Source organism: Eubalaena glacialis, chromosome 9 (genome assembly GCF_028564815.1).
Source record: "Eubalaena glacialis isolate mEubGla1 chromosome 9, mEubGla1.1.hap2.+ XY, whole genome shotgun sequence".
Classification (NCBI taxonomy): domain Eukaryota; kingdom Metazoa; phylum Chordata; class Mammalia; order Artiodactyla; family Balaenidae; genus Eubalaena; species Eubalaena glacialis.
In genome coordinates, this window is record NC_083724.1 from 62859851 (window position 1) to 62871652 (window position 11802).

Genomic DNA, 11802 nt, shown 5'->3' on the forward strand with positions numbered 1-11802 from the left:
ATCTGTTTCTTCTTACTGTCTTCCATGATGGACTCCTATTCATGTTCTGACAAAGGTGAATCTGTTTGTATGCCTAATCTCCACATAGATGTTTATCAACCTTTGGAATTCAGTTAGCATGCTTACCTTGTGACCTCAGATATCTGTTGGGCTCAAAACCAACGATTTAATAGACTAGCTTATTTTATTACTAGAATGGAAGCATTGTCTTGCAGCTTTTTATCCCTGAGAGAACAGGTGTTCCTGAATTTATATTTAAATAATACACTTTCCTGTATTTTGACTTCTGTTTGTTTTTATTTTCCTTGTTTCTGCACATAATCATATCCAAAATCAATGTATTGTATTAACTTATACAATCAGTTTGTACTAATTAGAAAATACCCTCAGTATATCTCTTCTAGAAGTCCTCAATTACTCATAGAATAATTATTTTAGTATTACATTTTCAAGTACCTTTAGAATTCTTTACTTTATCCCCCCTTTGGCAGGTTCTGGATGTATGTTTATTTATTTTAGAGAAAATGTCCCAGGAATTGTGTTAAATGCTATGAACATTTAACAAAATAGCACAAAATCCTTTTTCTCAAGGGGGTCTCAAATAAGTATAGGAGATAGACAGTTTCAAAACAATTTAACATATGTTAAAAGAGTGGCATGGACTAAGGAGCCCTATTTCTGTTTGAGGACATAAGGGAGCCCTAGACTGAAGAGATGATGCCTGAATTCCAAATTTAAATTTGAATTCCAAAACTTTAAATTTTTTAATTTATACTACAATCACTGTCTAGAATACAAGATATACTTATTTGGATAATGGTTATTGGTTTATTTCATGCCTAATGTTATTAATCTTTATTAAGAACAATCATCCTACACTTAAAGATTAGTACATTATTCTTGTTGAACATAAATGCAAATACTTAGTTTGATAATCACCATTCCAACTACCTGCAAAACATCTGATACGGTCATGAAACAATATTGAAAACAGTATCAATAAGCATTTGATTTATTTGAAATTAATAATAAACAGTTATTTGCTAATTTTTTAACTACAATTTAATAAGTCATAACATATGATACACCATTCTCACAGCCATTTCTAACCTTGACCTATAGCCTTGGTTTAATCCAAACTCCTTGGTCCTGCCATATTACCTAATTCACTACAGCAGTGACAGCTGTTATTTTTCACTATATTGGAGATGAAACAATCACTTTGAGCCAGACAGGCTGTCACTTCTCATTATTCTTGGTTAGCATGATATGCCATACAAAATTAACATATTATAGGAAATATCATAAGTGGTTTCATGGTAATAATCAATATAAATCTGGCATTTGATTCTGGAATCAATTACTGCCAAAGACATCTTATACCCAGACTTCCAGCAAGGGAATCTGCTGAACTATAGTGAGTAAGTGTAAATAAAGAATGATAAGGCTTAAACTCTAGAGATGTCATAAAATCCTATGGTTATGTGCCTCAGAGTTTTAATCAATATGACTTTAAAAGAGTAGAAATGTCAGGAATGTTCACACTTAACCATAAATGATGAAAATGTGAAAATGTGTTTGTAGTAACAACTCAGGGAAATCTAAAACTACTTGTGTAGAAGAAAAATAAATAATGCAGTCTAGTCTGTGCTAGTCTTTTCTATTCTCTTAACAGTGTCTTTCTCAAGCAAAACAAAAAATTAACAGTTAAATTTATCCAATTTTATTTTATTGATGGATTATACTGTAATGTTTTATGTAAGAAATCTAATACTAGATAATCTGTAGATAATTAAATTATCTGGTAAATAATAGATCTTTATTAGATAATAGATTATGTAAGCTACCCAAAGTCATAAAGATTTCTCCTTATTTTTTCTTCTAGAACATTTATAGTTAAGTTTTCACATGTATTCCTGAAATCTATTTTGATTTACATTTTGTATTTGGCTCAAGTTGTGGATTGAAACTTACGTTCCTATTTTCTGTATAGATTGAAACTTAGATTCCTTTTTCAGAATAGATTTACAATTTTTCTATCTCCATTTGGTATTAAAAAGAAAAAACCTTCTTGCTTTCTCCATTGAATAGCCTTTACGCCATGTCAAATATTAATTGACAAAAATGGATGTGTCGATCCACTTCTGAACTTCATATTCCTTTCTACTGATATATTTGCCTATCTTGATGCCACCACCAAACTATCTTGATTTATGGCTTTATAATATGATGTGAAGTGAGCTAGTATAGTCATATAATTTTGTTCTTCTTTTAAAAGTTGATTTGGGCTCCTATACAAATCCTTAGACTCCATGACTCTCTTCTAACATGGCCCAAGATAACTCTTCAAACAAGACCATAGCAACAAAGCGTAGAGGCAGACGCACCAGCTTCACAGAAGATCATCTGAAAATCCTCACTGACACATTCAACAAAACCCCTGACATAGGTTATGCTTCCAGACAAAGACTTGCTTTAGAAACTAACACCAAAGAGTTTACAATCCAGTATTGCTTTCAGAATCGAAGAACTAGGCATGGATTCCAGAAAAAATCAGAACCTGAGGAGCACTTAGAATCAAGCCAAGACCGAGATCACGCTGAAGAGAAGATTCAAAGTAGAAATGACAGACAGCCTCGCATCAAGTACACTTGCTCCCAATTACACACCCTCAACAAGGCATTTATAGGCAACAATTATCCTGGGAGAGATTCCATAGAGAAACTTGCAAAAGAAATTGGGGTCTCAGAGTCAAGAGTTAAAGTTTGGTTTCAAAATCACAGATCTAGTTGCTGTATCCAAAGAAAAAAGGAAGCTAATGAGGGCTTAGAACAAAGACAAAACCAGGGACAAGATCTCTGCGATGAGAGCCTTGAAGGTATAGAAAGTACGTAGAATGGCACCAATCTCATTAGAGACAACTATCTTATTTCTCTGGAGTCAGAACAGGGTGAAAAGGGAGACAGATTCAGTGTATTTTATGTCATCAGCCTGGGATCCAAATTTTTCAGCCTTCCTGGGAACATACCCTGCTAAACATACCTTCAGCTTCTCCAGAGGCAGAGCCTTCTGGAGATGGTAAAAAGGACTTCAGGAGGCAGAGGCAGAGGCAGATTAAAAACACCACACAACCCTACTGACTGAGCCTGGCTCCAGAGTTCAGCAGATCTTGAGGACAATGAAAATAAATGTATTAATATCAGTTTTCAGTCATCATAGTAATGACTGATTCAGGCAAAAATCATCAATACATGTGTGGTATTGTGATGTTTGATAAGAAATAAATATTGGTCTTCATCTTTTCTGGTACAGAACTCCTAAAGCCCTTGGGATTTTCTGTGATAAGAGCAATAAATGTGTTTTTTGTTATGTGAAAAAAAAAAGTGTTCAAGGTTCTCACACAGACACACACACGTACACACACACACTCACATATATATTTTAGAATCAACTAGTCATTTGGTTAAAAAAACAAGCCTGCTGGGATTTTGACTGGAATTGCATTGAATGTGTACATAAATCTGTAGACAAATTTAGGAAGAATTGGCATGTAAATGATAGTGAATTTTCTGATTGAGGAAAATTTCTCTTAGCAATTTTTTTGTAGCTTTCAGTATACAAGTCTTTATACATCCTTAGTTTATACTTAAGTATTTCAGATTTTGATGACATTTTAAGTTTTCCCTTTGTAATTATTTTATATAGAAAATAATTGATGTGTATATATTGATCTTTTATTGTGCAACCTTGCTAAATTTATTGTTTATAGTAGCAGTCTCGTAGGATCTGTTATGTTTTCTACATAGATGATCTTGTGTTCTATGAATAACATTTATGTCTTCCTTTCAAATCTGGACATTTTTATTTCTTTAATTTTCCCCATTTCATTGAATGGAACCTACAAGACATTGTTGAAGAGAAGTGATGAACATGGACATTCTTGTCTTGTACCTGACATCAGGGGAATTCCTTTAGTATTTCTCCATCAGATATGACGCCAGCTGTAGGGTTATTTGTAAATGTACTTTAATCACATTGATGGGGTTCCCTTCTACTTTGTGTTTTCTCTGATTTTTATCAGGAATGGATGTGGAATTTCACCAAATGCCTTTTCATCAATTAGTATGTATTTCTTTTCTAATTTGTTAATATGGTGAAATGCATTAGACAATTTGGAAAGTCAATTCAACCTTATATTTCTGGGAGAAACAAAATTTAGACATGATGTATTGTTGATTTCAGTTTGGTAAAACTTTGTTTAGAATTTTTACTTATATGTTCATGTTAATTTGGGACATTGGTCTGTAGTTTTATTTTAATGTCTTTCTCTGATATCAGTACAAAAGTGAGGTGAACTTCATAGAACGAACTAGAAAGTATTTCCTTACCTCTAATATTCAGGGAGATTCTCTGTAGATTTATTAGTGTTTCTCCCTTACCTGTTTAGAAAACATTCTCCAGTGAAGCCATCAAGGCCTCAAACTATTTTGTTGGAAGCTTTATTTTGTTCTGTTTATAAGAAATATGATGTATTCAATAGTACTGAGCAATTCCTATTTCTTCTTGAATGAGCTTTGATGCTTTGTGTCTTTTAAGAAATCTATCTAGATTGTCAAACTTATTTGAATAGTTTGCATTATACCCTCTTAATATACTTTTAATATATAGAGAGTTTGTAGTGATGTCACTTGTCTCATTCATGACATTCTAATTGGTGTCTTTATATTCTTTTTTGAATTATGGATTTAATCTCCTGAAAAAAACCATTTATATAATTTAATTTATCTATGTTTTGTTTTCTTTTTCTTCAATTTATGCTCTGATCTTTCATTTTTTCTGCTTATATTGTTTTGCTTATTTTTTTAATTCTCAAGGTAGAGGCTGAGGTCACTGATTTAAGATCACTGTTCCTTTCTGAAACAGGGCTTATTGTTACAAATTATCTTCTAATAACTACCTTAGTAACATTTCACACATTTCAACATATTGTTTTTATTCTACTTAAAAATAATTTCCAGTTTCTTTTTTTTTTTTATACATCTTTATTGGAGTATAATTGCTTTACAATGTTGTGTTAGTTTTTGCTGTACCACAAAGTGAATCAGCTATATGCATACATGTATCCCCATATCCCCTTCCTCTTGAGCCTCCCTCCCACCCTCCTTATCCCACCCCTCTAGGTCGTCACAAAGCACAGAGCTGATCCTCCTGTGCTTTGCAGCAACTTCCCACTAGCTATCTATTTTACCTTTGGTAGTGTAGATATGTCAATGCTACTCTCTCACTACGTCCCAGGCTCCCCTTCCCCCACTGTGTCCTCAAGTCCGTTCTCAACGTCTGCATCTTTATTACTGCCCTACCACTAGGTTCTTCAGTACCATTTTTCTAGATTCCATATATATGCTTTAGCATATAGTATTTGTTTTTCTCTTTCTGACTTACTGCACTCTGTATGACAGATTTTAGGTCCATCCACCTCACTACAAGTAACTCAATTTCATTCCTTTTTATGGCTGAGTAATATTTTATTGTTTTAAACTTCTTCTATGATCCATATGTCACTTAGAATTGTATTATGTTTTCAAATATTTAGAAATATCCCAAATAGTTTTCTGATATTGATTACTTAAAGTTTAATTTTATTGTGGAAAATAGGGTGTGCATAATTTTAATCATTTTATATATATATAAAGACGTATTTTCTGCTGGTGTTGGGTTTGAGGTGGAGTGTGCAATAAATGTCAGTTGCACCAAGTTGGTTTCAAGTGTTGTTCAAGACTTCTATATATCCCTTACTGATATTTTTTCTAATCTATCAACTATTGAGATTTTTTTTTTAATCCCTGAGTATACTTGTAGAATTACCTATTTTCCTTTGCAGATATATCAGTTCTGTTTCATTTATTTTGAAGCTCAGTTATTATGTACATAATAATTTTAGACTTATATATCCCCACATATAAATTGTTGCCTTAGTCAATGAGTAACTTTTATCCTTGGTAATAGTATTTGCTCTAAAACCTATTTTGTCTGATGTTAATATAGCCACCTTAGATTTTAATTTAGTGTTAGCATGACAAACCCTCTTCCATTAAAAAAAAAATCTATCAATGACTTTAATGTGAGTTTCTCTTAATGAATATAGAGATGATCTTGCTTTTATATTTATTATCAAAGTCTTTGCCTTTAAATGGGGTGTTTTAAACCTTTATATTTAATGTTATCATTGAAATAGTTGGATTTAAATCTATGTTCTTGCTATCTGGTTTTCACTTGTCAAATCTCTTCTTTCTTTCCTTTTCCCTCTCCTTCTGACTTCTTTTCTATAAATTGCTTAATTTTTATATTTCCATTTCCTTTCCTTTTTGACTTACTAGCATTTATCTCTAATACTTTATTGTGATACTTTGGTGGTTGCTTCAGGGTTTGCCATATATCTTCAACTTACCACAGTCTGCCTTCATATGATATACTTCATCCATAGGACAATAAACTTCTTGCTGGCTTTTTGCTATTATAGTCATTCATTACATTTCTACATATATAATAAATCATACAGTTCATTATCTTTTTTCCCATTAAATCTTTGATTATCTTTTAAAGAAATTTCAATAATATGGGAAAAAACTCCACATTTTCTCAGTATTTGTGATGTTCTTCATTCCTTTTCCTTGTCCCACATTTCTATTTGGTATCATTTTCCTTTGGCTTAATGACTTGCTTTATCATTTCTTTTAGTGCAGTATGGCTGAGGATGGACATTGTCAGATTTTGTGTGTCTAAAAAAATTATTTCTCCTTCCATTATTTTTGAAAGATATTTCTTGCTTAATAAATATCTCTAGGTTGACATATTTTTAGGGTTTGAATGCATTGCTTCGCTATCTTCTAATGAAAAACCCACTGTATTTCTTACATTAACATAGAGAAGATTTAAATTGTCTTTTTGTTTATGGGCTTATTTTAAGATTTTCTCTCTTTTTAAAAATATACAATACAGTATTACTGTTAACTTTTATTTACTATAGTCACCATGTTGTACATTACATTCCCATGACTTATTTAGATTATAAGTGGAAGTTTGTACCTTTTGACTTCTTCACCCATTTGGCCCACTCCTCACCCTCCTATTTCTGGAAACCACCAATCTGTTTTCTCTTGCTATGAGCTCATTTTATTTTGTTTGTTTTAGATATTACATATACATGAGATCATATGTTATTTATTGTTCTCCCTGACTTCTTTCACTCAGCATAATGTCCTCAAGGTCCATCCATGTTGTCAAAAATGGCAAGATTTCATTCTTTTTTATGGCTAGATAATCCATTGTACAGCACATTTTTTTATTCCTTTATCTATCAATGGAAACTTAGGTTTTTTCCATATCTTGTATATTGTAAATAATGCTGCAATGAACATGGGAGTGCATATATGTTTTCAAGTTTGTGTTTTTATTTTCTTCAGATAACTACCCCAAAATGGAATTGCTAGATCATATGGTAGTTCTATTTTTAACTTTTGGGGAACCTCTTTACTGTTTCCCATTGTAGCTGCACCAATATACATTGCCACCAACAGTGCACTAGGGTTCCCTTTTCTCCACATCCCCACCAACAGTTATCTCCTGTCTTTTTGATAATAGCCATTCTGACATGTGTGAGGTGATATCTCATTGTGGTTTTGATTTGCATTTTCCTGATGATTAGTGATATTGAGCACCTATTCATGTACCTTTTGGTCATCTGTATGTCTTCTTTGGAAAAATAACTATTCAGATATTTTGCCCATTTTTAATTGGATAGATTTTTTCTTTATTTTTTTGTTTGTTTTTGCTATTGAGTTGTATGAGTTTTTTCATATTTTGCATATTAACCCTTTATCAGATATATGATTTACAAATATTTTCTCCCATTCAGTATGATGTCTTTTCATTTTTGTTGATGGTTTCCTTTGCTGTGAGGATTTTTAGTAGGTTGTAGTTCCACTTGTTTATTTTTACGTTTGTTGCCTTTGCTTTTGATGTGAGTTCCAAAAAATCATTGCCGAGAGTGATGTCAATTTGCTTATTGCCTGTTTTTCTTCTAGAGGTTTTATAGTTTCAGGTCTTGTGTTCAACTCTTTAATCCATTTTGAATTAATTTGTGTGCATTGTTAATTTTGTACATTTTTTGTTAATTTTGTATAAGATAGCAGTCCAGTTTTTTTTTTTTAAATGTGGCTGTCCACTTTTCCCAGAACCATTTATTGAAGAGACCGTACTTAGCCCATTGCATATTCTTGGCTCCTTTGTTGTAAATTAATTGACCATGTAAGTGTGGGTTTGTTTCTGAACTCTATTCTGTTCCATTGGTCTATTTGTCTGTTTTTATGCCAATACCATACTGTTTTAATTACTGTATCTTGTGATACAGTTTTAAGTCAGGGAGGATGATGTCTCTAGCTTTGTTTCTTCAAAATTTGCTCTGGCTATTCTGGGTCTTTTGTGGTCCTATGTAAATTCTTGAATTGTTTGTTTTATTTCTGTAAAAATGCCATTGGAATTTTGATAGGGATTTCATTGACTCTGTAAATTGTTTTGGGTAGTATGGACATTTTAACAATATTAATTTTCTAATCCATGAGCAAAGAATATCTTTCCATTTATTTTTGTCTTCTTCAGTTTCTTTCAACAATATCTTATAGTCTTAAATACAACATGCTGAAACTTATGGGATGCAGCGAAAGCAGTTCTAAGAGGAATGTTCATAGAGGTAAATGCCTACCTCAGGAAGCAAGAAAAATCTCAAATAAACATCCTGACTTTACACCTCAAGGAACTAGAAAAAGAAAAACAAATGAGGCCCAAGTTAGTAAAAGGAAGGAAATAACAAAGATCAGAGCAGAAATAAACTGAAACCAAAAAGACAATAGAAAAGATCAATGAAACCAAGAGCTGGTTTTTTGAAAAGATAAACAGAATCGACAAACCTTTAGCTAGACTCACCAAGAAAAACAGAGAGAGGACTCAAATAAATAAAATCAGAAATGAAAGAGGAGACATTACAACTTATACCACAGAAATACAAAGAATCATAAGGGTCTACTGTGAACAATTATACACCAACTAGTTGGACAACCTAGAAGAAATGGATAAATACTTAGAAACATACAACCTTCCAAGATTCCTCTTCTGTGAATCAAGATGGCAGAATACAAGGACATGGAACTCACCTCCTCCTACAAATACATCAAAAATACATCTACATGTGGAACAATTCTCACACTATACCTACTGAACACTGGCAGAAGATCTCATACAACCAAAGCTGCAAGAAAGACCACCACATAATCAGGTAGGATGAAAGAAAAATAAAAAGGAATCTGATGGGACCTGTGCTCCTAGGAGGGAGCTGTGAGAGAGGAAATGTTCCCTAACCCTGGGAACCTCCTTCAATGGCTGAAAGATCAGCTGGGACAGATAGGGAGCTCCAGAGGCTCAGAGGAGAATGTAGCATCTGGCTTGTGGCAGGCAGAACAGAAAGAGACCAGCACAGATGCTACTGGCCACCTCACTGCAGTCCCCAGCTCGAGACATGTGTGTGCTTCAACAGACAGATCTGGGGGGAGGACTGGGGCTGGCTGCATGAACATAGCCTGAAGGGGCTGGAGTGTGGTCTGAGCTGCAAACAGGGAAGAACCCAGGTCCACCGTGGAAGCCCCATTGTGAACACAAGCATGAAGGGAGGGGTAGGGTCCTGCAATAGTAGCCTCATTCTCAAAGTGCTCACAGTAGGCCCAACTCTGCCTCTAGGAGCTCAGGTTGCCCACATGCATAGAAGGGGCCGAAATCTGAGTAAATCTCCAGGGACCATGGGATTTTGGAAACAGGGCTGAAATCCAAGCCATGTCCTGGTGGCTTTGAAGGATTTATGCCACAGGCACCTTGTAAGCCCAATGTCTGTGTGATGTCTGAGCAGATTACTGGGGCTCCTTTGGCTGGGACTGGGACAGGTCCAGCATTAGTAGCTGTGGACCTTGCATGTGGAGGCGGGGCTGGGGTCTGGGCTGACTCCATAGCTCCCATGGTGGGTCCAGGTGTGCGACTAGAGTGGACCCAATGCCTGACTTCATCAGCAGATCTGTGTGGTGGCTTTGGGAGCACAGTGACTGACGGACATCCAGGATGATTGCATGCATTCCCACAGCTGAGGCAGAGCTGAGGACAGTGCCAATAATAGTGTACTTTGTGAGCACACACAATGGGTGATGGGCAACAACACAGAGTGCACTTCCCAGTGGAAAGCTCCTGTGGAGGAATACTCAGTGGCTCTTCTCCCAACAGAAGTGCTTCAATCCCACCTAACTCACATTGCAGCTCAGGAACTGATCTGGGGGTTTCTACTCCAACAACTGGGGAGCAGACCCTGACCTCAACAGGGATGTGACAACCACAGAGCAAAGAGGAGGTCACACTCAACATCCAGTGCAGGCTCTGGTCACCACAATAATCACAAACCCTATCAAGGGGATAGTAATCAGCACACACTAAGCTAAGACATGGCAGGTATCTATACTAAAAACAACCCTTGAGTCAAAAATATTGGACTCAACATAGGCTACACAAGGATGCTCCCACATAAAAACACTCCTTCAAGACCACAGTAGATGACTGTTTCTCCTAAATTCATAGAATCAGAGAAATATAAATAAAATGAAGGAGAGAAACCACCCCTAATTAAAAGAACAAGAGAAATCTACTGAGAGAACAAACAATGAAACAGTCCTCTCCAGTCTACCCAATCCTGAGTTCAAAAAGAAGGTAATAAAAATACTGAAGGAATAAAGAAAGACTATCAATACAAAGGCAGATCAGTGTAACAAGGAAGTAGAAACTATAAAGAAGAGCCAGTTAAAATTAGAAAACTCATTTGCCGAGATGAAAGCTGAGCTAAAGGCAATAAACAAATAATGCAGAACAAATAAGTGATCTGGAAGATAGAATAAAGAAATCACCCAATCAGAACAGCAGACAGAAAGACAAATTAAAAAAAAAAAGAAGAAAGCAATATAAGAGACCTATGGGATAATATGGATTGAGCCAATCTATGCGTAACAGGGATCCCAGAAGGAGAAGAAAGAGAAAAGGGGAACAAAAATGCATCTGAAGAAATTATGACTTTAAATTGCCCAAATCCAGGTACAGGAAGCACAGAGGGTCCCAAACAAGATGAACCCAAACAGAACTACAGCAAGACATTTTTATGATTAAAATGGCAAAAGTTAAAGGAAGGTTCTAATAGAAGCAAGAGAAAAGCAAAGAGTTAGTTACAAGGGAATCCCCATAGGCTATCAGCTGATATCTCTACGGAAATGTTGCAGGCCAGAAGGGAGTGGCAATATGCATTCAAAGTCCTAAAAAGAAAAAATATGCAACCTAGGATACTCTACCCAGCAAGATTATCATTTAGATTAGAAGGAGAGATACTGAATCCCTCAGACAAGCAAAAACTAAAAGAATATAGCAATACTAAACTTATTGTAAAAGAAATATTGAAAGGTCTTCTCTAAATAGAAAAAAACAATAATGTATAGGAAAGAGAAAATCACAATTGAAAAGAAAATCACTTAAATAAGCAGTACATAGATTAAAAAAAAAATTGTGAAAGCAATAATAACTACAACAAACAGTAAAAGGATAAACATGAAGATGTAAAAGAGGACATCAAAATTATAAAATGGGAGGGTGTAAAAATATAGATTTAAAAAAAAAAATGTGTTTGAGTCTATATGACTACCAGTCTAGAGCAAGCAGGTGTAGTAATGA

The 11802-nt window shown here is 34.6% G+C and overlaps 1 protein-coding gene across 1 annotated transcript; it reads left to right on the top strand.

Annotated features, from left to right (window-relative positions):
* Positions 1–2328: 2328 nt before the first annotated feature.
* Positions 2329–2895, top strand: LOC133098104 (double homeobox protein A-like). Its single transcript, XM_061200812.1, has one exon. The coding sequence runs from the start codon at positions 2329–2331 to the stop codon at positions 2893–2895; it is 567 nt and encodes a 188-aa protein (XP_061056795.1).
* The last annotated feature ends 8907 nt before the right edge of the window (positions 2896–11802 follow it).

Bases quoted from the DNA above. Each gene is read 5' to 3' on its own strand.
- LOC133098104 (XM_061200812.1), top strand. From the start codon at position 2,329: ATGGCCCAAGATAACTCTTCAAACAAGACCATAGCAACAAAGCGTAGA.